The sequence below is a fragment of the Cebus imitator genome, unplaced genomic scaffold (genome assembly GCF_001604975.1).
Source record: "Cebus imitator isolate Cc_AM_T3 unplaced genomic scaffold, Cebus_imitator-1.0 Scaffold108, whole genome shotgun sequence".
Taxonomy (NCBI): Eukaryota; Metazoa; Chordata; class Mammalia; order Primates; family Cebidae; genus Cebus; species Cebus imitator.
Genome location: NW_016107423.1, coordinates 4,989,103 through 4,997,407, shown reverse-complemented (window position 1 = coordinate 4,997,407; position 8,305 = coordinate 4,989,103). Strand labels below are relative to the sequence as shown.

Genomic DNA, 8,305 nt, shown 5'->3' with positions numbered 1-8,305 from the left:
AAAGGGCGAGGCAGTCTGGTAGGGACCAATCGATTTCAATCTACTGCTTTAATTCTGCTTTCTCAACATTCATGTAATTTAACCCTGAGTTGAGCTTCTGCCTTTGGTAAAGAAAATGATATATGGTGAATTTTTATTTAATGTTAATAAAAGTTAAGAATTATTTTCTAGAACCAAAGGGCTATCTCTTGTCTCCTCTCTTTCCAACTGTATACTCCATTTTCCCTTTTCTAGCTTATTTTGTTTTGTTTTGTTTTTGTCTTCATAAAACAGCTTTATGGTTTCCTGAGAAGTAATTTATGCTGTGAGTTGGGGGCTGAGGAAAGGAATCATTCATTCTAATTTTCTTTGGCCAATCACCTTTTTTTCAATCCTTTTCCAATCACTTATGAAACTTACTGTCCACAGAATAACAATTCTCACCAAAACAGAACTTTACCATTGTGATTACAGCATAAGAATCACAATGAAGAGTTCTGATATGAGAAATTTGTTTATGACAATCTGTATTACATGTTATATCATATATTCATATTTTATTTAATTAAAATTTATTTAAAAGAAAACCAACTCATCTTTTGCTTCCAGAAAAGTGAGAAGAATATTAGGAAAATAAAAATAAACATTTTTGAGCCTCTATTTATGTTTCTTGCATTCCTCAGTTCATAGATAATGCATGAACAAAAAAGAGACTGTGCTCAGATTTTCAGAAATAGTGTTCTGATTTTGTTTAGAACAGCCAGGAGATGACCTCCTTTGAAAGAAGATTCCAAAGAATTGTTGGTTACATAACACTTTTATATTTATTTCATCCTGTAAGAGTGAAGTAGTTTTAGGGGCTTACATATTCCTAGTCATCCCTCATATGTTCACTTCAGTCAGCGGCTTAATGCCTATTTTTTGATATTTTATATCCCAAATCATCCTTGAATCTGGCCTAACACAGATGTCACAAGATGTATTGCCCATATGTTAATACAACAAAGGATAGCAGAGAAATATCCCCAAGCATGACCTTCTTCAGTTCCTTCCAAGAATAGTTATTTTATCAACACATGTGTGTTAGTCTGTTTTGTGATGCTATAATAGAATACCTGAGGCTGGCTAATTTATAAAGTAAAGAGATTTATTTAGCTCCCAAAAAGCATGCCACCAGCATCTGCTTGGCTTCAGGTGAAGGCCAGACACGGTGGAGGTCAAAATACAGTGGAGAAGGTCACAGGGAAAGTGGTCACATATGAAGAGAGAACCAAACAGGAGGAGAAACCTCACGTTACAACAGCCAGCTTTCATGGGAACTAATCTACAGTATTCCAAAAAGAACTATTCCAGTCTTGACAGAGCAAAAGCTTAATGCCTTGAGAATGGCACTGAGCCATTCATGAAGGATCTGCTCCCATGACCCAAACACCTCCCACTAATCCCCATCATCCAACATTGCCGGCTCAAATTTCCACGAGTCTTGGTGGGGACAAACCATCTCCAAGCCATAGTAATATGGCATATATTCCTAATAATTGTGATGTTATCAGATACTTACACACCAAGCTGGCTCCTCATTTGAACATGAGTAGGGAAATTTATTTTAAAAACTATTTTTTAGTAATCTAGATAAGTCTTGTCCCAAACAAATAGTGTGACTGGAAGGGCAATGAGAAGCAGTCCTTGATTCACGTATAAACATAGAGCTGGAAACTGGATCCATTTGCTGTGGCAGCCAAAGTCTGGGTCTGGTTGAGAAGCAGGTGACCCCCTCATCCTTCTTGCTATATGTAGAGATGGTGGGGGATAGAATTTTTGTTTTTTTTTTTTTGTAAACCTTGTTAAATTGTTGGTTTAACTAAATTGCTTATTTAGTAAGATGCTCCTGTTTTGATTAAGATTAACTGTAATGAGGCATTAAACTCTATCAGTTTATAGCAACATTAATTTTTCCAAACATGGGAGATTAACAGAAATGTGAGTAGGTTACTTTACCAAAGGCCCATTATAGTTAGGCAAAAAAGGCCTCTAGTGAAAGAGTAAAGATGATAACTTTGACAGCCCAATATATAAAGTGGTATTTGTTCTGGGCCATCCCAATCTGGGAGACCTGTGCCCTAACTATATATTAGACCAGTCTTGCCATTATACCTTCATCAAGGGACTCTGAGAAGATTTCAAGAGATAAAGCAATAGAACAGGGAGCCAGGAAAAGATACATAACCATGTGAAACATAAAATATGCAATTTACCTACAGATGTGCTTCTTGCTTGTAGTACTGCTATATTTGTGTTTACAAGCATAAACATGCTGGTAAATTCTATTTTGCACAATTTCCATCAGAAAAGGAAAGAAATACATGGTACATTATGTATTTACGTATTTTTGTTGTATGTCCTATATTCCTAACAGGAGAGGACTTCTTTTTGAATAAGCATTGACGAGAAACAAATCTTGTACTTGCAATTTTACACATTCAGTGACTAGAATAATTTTCTTTTTTCTGTTTCTTTCTTTTTTTTTTTTTTTTTTGAGACAGGGTCTAGCTCTGTTGCCCAGGCTGGAGTGCAGTGGTGTAATCTCTGCTAACTGCAGCCTTGACCTCTAGCTCAAGTGATCCTCTACGTCAGCCTTCCAAGTAGCTGGGACCACAGGCACATGCCATCATGCCCTGCTAATTTTTTGTATATATGTATTTTTTGTTTTGAGATGGACTCTTGCTCTGTCACCCATGCCAGAGTGCAGTGATGCCTGGTCTTGGACTCCTGACCTCAGATGATCCACCCACCTCAGCCTTCCAAAGTGCTAGGATTACAGGCATGAGCCACTATGCCTGGCCTTGATGTGATTTTTCAAACAAGGTGAAAAACAGGATACCCTCTCTTTTATGTATACTTACCACTGCTTTTTTATTAACTACAGCTGATCCTTGTAAAACAGGGGTTTGAACTATGCAGGTCCACTTATGCATGGATTTTCTTCTGATTCTGCCACTCCTGAGATAGCAAGACCAACCTCTTCTCTTTGTTCTCTTCAGCCTACTGAATGTGGAGACAAGAAGAATGAAAACCTTTATGAAGATCCACTTAATGAATAGTAAATAAATTTTGTATTCCTTATGATTCTCTTAATAACTTACTTTACTGTAAGTAAATAATTGAATCATGGAGGCAGTTTCCCCGATACTGTCCTCTTGGTAGTGAATAAGTCTCATGAGATCTGATGCTTTTATAAGGGGTTTCCCTTTTTGCTTGGCTCTCATTTTCCCTTCTCTGCTGCCATATAAGATGTGACTTTCACCTTCTGCCATGATTGTGAGGCCTCCCCAGCCACGTGGAACTGTGAGTCCACTAAGCCTCCTTCCTTTAGAAATTACCCAGTCTCAGGTATATCTTTATTAGTAGCATGAGAACAGACTAATAACAGTTTCAAAATGTAATTATTATAACATATATATCTTATCATAGTACTTTCAACTTAAATCTATGCTAATAATATGAAATATTTGAAAACAATATCTTGTATTAAAATTTAACAAGGTGTCTGTTTCCTAGGTCTATGCTTCAATATTGTACAGAGTCTATGAAAGTTAGCTTACAATCTCCTGTTACTGGTTTGCAATTGATTTTGAAGACATTTGCAGTAAGCATTTTGAAACCATCCTCAGCTATATGTGTAGTAGGAATGCTGCCATAATTTAGATTATTTTCAAACAAGTGGGTGAGAAAGTCTTAGCTGGATCCCAGATCTTTTTATTACAACTGATTAAATCATACATTATCCTCAAGTCCAATTAAGTTGTTTTTTTTTTTTTCTGTTTATGTGAGAGGCACCATACTGAAATCAATTAACTTTTCTTGAAAATGCTGGCAAAGATATTACACATCTGTTTAAAACCACTCAATCTGGTATTGTAAAATGTTAATGGATCTTTAAACCTAATCATCACAGCATCCAAATGAGAGCAATCTATTTCTGAGTCAGTATCTTTTAACCTACCCTTATGTTAAATAGATTATGTGGCAAAGCTGAAAACTATAAAAATTCTCATTGAGCAAGTGCAATGGATTGAATGTTTATGTGCCCCTAAAATTTAAATGTTAAAATCTTAACACCCCTGGTGATGGTATTAGGAGGTGGGTCCTTTGGGAGTGATTAGACCATGAGGGCAGAGCCCTCATGAATGTGATTAGTGCCCTTATAAAAGAGCCTCCAGGGAGATTCTTCACCCCTTCTGCCATGAGGGGACACAGCAAAAAGGCAACTGTCTATGAATCTGGAATAGGGCCCTAACCAGACACAGAATCTGCTAGCCTCTTGATCTTGGACTTCCCACTCTCTAGAACAGTGAAAAATAAATATTTGTTGTTTTTACGAGTTGCCTAGTCTGTGGTATTCTGTTCTAGTAGCCTGAAAAGACTAATCCGGCAGGCTTATTTAAAAAATATTATATCTGTTGATTAAGTCATGAGAATTCCCTATACTATAATGAGATTAAGGTCCTTTCCTTAAAATGTAAGAAGGACCTCATTTGCACTGTATCTCTACCTTTGCACTGGAGAGACAGGACTCTGCCCTCCTTAGCATTAGTTGTGGGAGAAAACCTGACATCTGCTACCTCCTTATGTGAAGAAATATAAAGTATAAGCAACACATGTGATTCTTGCCAAAAATTTTTGATGTGAACCTAATGAAGCCTATAGAGCTCATTTTGTATTTATAGGGAAGAGAGGGAGGAATAAGTTAAATGGCACTGTGAAGAGACAGAAAAATCTAGAATGTGGGAATTCTAAAGGACAACCAGCTTAGCAGAAAAAGGTGAATTTTAAAAAAATTATATTAAAAAATAGGGTCAAGAAATTTTCTAGCTTAAAACAGAGTCATGATGCACAAATGTAATAAAAGGTATTTTGGGGACAGTTGGAGACACTTGAAAATGAACTATTAGATGACATTAAATAGTGATTCTGAATTTTGTTTTACTCATGATACAAAAGCATTTAATAAATGACACATCAGTATAGAAAAACACATCACTTGTAGCTTGTCTTTTAAAAGCAAGATAGCCAAGTGAAAAGTCAGTACAGATTCTTATTTTTATTTAAAAAAATCAAAGGAACATGTTGAGAATTGAGCTGCTATGATTTTCTTTTTTTCAGAGATGACATACATGTTCTCTGATAAGTAATATTCTACCACACACTCGCACTAAACCAAAGCAGACAGATGACTAGTAAGAATGTTTACATCTCTTCCTCCTGCTGAGCTAGATCGGCAGTGGAACATTGTCTCCATGGGAGAGATTTTGACAGGAAGAAATAGCAGAGTCCCTACCTAACCCTGAGAACCCAGGAAACTTGTTTATAGAGAAAGGATTTTCAGTAAACATGCAAACACACCAACATGCTATAAGTACAGGATACTTTTTAGTGTATTTCTAGCATACAGCATGCATTCATAGGTGCCCAGCAAAATAGGAATGAATGCCAGTGTAGGAAGCATTTTTGCCTTCATGACATTCACTAAAAAGCACATGGCATATAATACTTTAATCAAGTGGGTAATCATGGAAGGTAATCATGGAACTTCCAAAATCATATCCACTAGGTTAGCCTGAGAATTCATCTATACAAATATTTGTCAAAAATAACACTTCAAATAGACTTCTGAAAATAGCGGGACTACATCAGGACTGGCAGAAGACATAGTCATACAAGGACTGCAAATGTTAAGACCAGGAGTTGTTTTTCACATGTAGCTTTTAGGCCAAGGACATCTCTTTCAGCTGATTCCTCCAGCCAGGACAGGCTGTGATCACAGGAGATTCAAAAATCTCAAGATGGACAGCAGGCTGGAGTAACACCCCAGATAAATATAAAAAAACCCAGTAAGGCTAAAGAACTGAAACTCTGACCCATGTCAAAAAAGAGATGCAAATGCACAAAAAATGTATACAAAGCCTGCTGGGATAAAGAGAGATCATGATGGTGAGTTTTGATACACAAACATGAATACTGGGGTGAGGAAGGGTGGAATGCTTGACATGGGCTTGCTCCTAAGGTGTCTGAGTCAGAAGCACCTGAGAGAGGTACCTACTTGGGGAAGAGAGGAGTATTAGGGTTAATGAATACAAGAAGGTGTTTTGGCTAGGAGCGGTGGCTCATACCTGTAATCCTAGCACTTTGTGAGGCCGAAGCAGGAGGCTCACTTGAGGTCAGGAGTTCAAAACCAGCCTGGCCAACATGGTGAAACCCCATCTCTACTAAAACTACCACAGAATTAGCTGGGTGTGGTGGTCTGTGCCTGTAATCCCAGATACTTGGGAGGCTAAGGCAGGAGAATCGCTTGAACCGGGGAGGCGGAGGTTGCACTGAGCCAAGATTGGGCCACTGCAGTCCAGCCTGGGTGACTGAGTGAGCCTTTGTCTCAAAAAAAAAAAAAAGATGTTTCAGGATAAATAGGTCCAGGAGGGTTTGGTCATTTTGGTTTTTACCCACCATCAATGCTTAACGCGAATGAAGGGTTGCAGAACAGAATCAGTTTTTCTGGGATACATTCTCCTGTCATCATGAGCTGAGCTTATTGGCCTACTGAGCCAGTGACATCGAGAATGATCCCATTCATTGTCTGGAGGTAGGACCTAGTACCGCAGATTATTCTGGGAAGCTGACATAGAAGATGATTTGCACAATGAAGTCTCCACTAAACCACAGCTTAAGTCCAGTTCCTGGCCTTCTTTTTCTGCTCTGTAGCCCAGAAACATTTCTTTAAAAGCCAGAAAATCTGTAAATGTGAGCAGCTTTTGGAGGATGTCACCAATCACTTCATGTTTGTGACACTGTAATGTTGTGAAAGCTGCCATGTTAAAGCTAAGAATTTGCTCTTGCAACTGTTCTTCTATGTACTTTTCTGCCAAAGAAATATATTCATTAAAAATAAGTGTATAGGTAAGTTTATTCTCTTCAGTGTCCTCAAACTCCTGGTAGTAGTTTTCCATGAAATTTCTCTATAATAACTAGAAGTCTTCATCCATGATAATGTCTTCTAAATATCCAATCACAGCATCAGAGGAGAAGGTCACTGTGAAGCTTTCTTCTAAGGTGTCCATGGTTGGTGCCACCGCACCCACCCAAGTGAGCTGGCCCTTTGGATCCCTACGGTATCTAAGGCACAGAGGACAGCTGGGGGAAGACTTGTCGCCCAGGATGCAGCCCACTCCTGAATTTTTTAAGGTATAGTAATAACACTGTGGTTATGTAAGAGAATATCCTTATGTTTAGGAGATTCATGATTAAGAACTCAGAGGTGAAATAGCATGGTCACTGTATTTTACTTTGAAATGTTTTAGCTAAATATACAAACATGTAGGAAGTAATTACAGCAAAATACTTGCAATTGCTGAATGTAGGTGGCAGGCATATGGATGTTCCTTGCCCTAATCCAAGGGTGTCCAATCTTTTGGCTTCCCTGGGCCTCTTTGGAAGAAAAACTGCCTTGGGCCACACACAAAATACACTAACATTAACTATAGCTGATAAGCTAAAAAGAAAATCACAAAAAAACTCATAATATTTTAAGAAAGTTTATGAACTTGTGTTGGGCCGCATTCAAAGGCATACTGCTCCACATGTGGCCCATGGACTGTGGATTGGACAAGCTTGCCCTAATTTTTCAATTTTTCTCTATATTTGAAAATAAATATATTGATATACAAAATATAAATTAAAAATTATAATTTGAATAAAGAAGACCTTTTCAAATATGCTTTAAAGCTATACCTCATCAATCTGCAGTATTTCCAATTATATATATGTTTTTTATTGATCATGTTAAAGATCCATAAAGGCCTATAATATGAGCCAAACCTTTTAAAAATATTTGCTTGGTAAACCATCTTCTTTGGACATGACATTCAAACACTTCATTGACATTTGCAAGATTATGAATAATCTGTTAGTAAAGGGATTATTTTTAAACATTCATTGATGATTATCTCCTTCTCTGAAACTTGGTAATTAAGTTGTTGATGAATAATAAAATGACTTGTTAAAACACCCGGTACCTCTTTTAAAGTTGGCTCTAAACTTACATTATTGGTGCTCCTTCTGTTAAATAAGCAATGATGCTGGAAAAGGAAATTTTTTCCCTTTAATTAATTTTAGGGTTTCAAATATTGACAATTTTTTGTATTCATTGTTAGTAATTTTGAAATTAATCTTTTCTACATAATTTTTCTGTCCTTGCACACTTTATAGACACAAATATTAAAGTCTTATATTTATACTGGTTACTTTTGCCCAGTCATAATCAAGAATATTTGCC

The 8,305-nt window shown here is 37.1% G+C and overlaps 1 protein-coding gene across 1 annotated transcript; it reads right to left on the bottom strand.

Moving 5' to 3' along the window:
* Positions 1 to 6,473: 6,473 nt before the first annotated feature.
* LOC108310842 (ADP-ribosylation factor-like protein 2-binding protein) lies at positions 6,474 to 7,091 on the bottom strand. Its single transcript, XM_037741799.1, is given in 1 exon segment — positions 6,474 to 7,091. A coding segment is annotated over 1 exon segment (468 nt). The 3' UTR covers positions 6,474 to 6,623.
* Between the last annotated feature and the right edge of the window lie 1,214 nt (positions 7,092 to 8,305).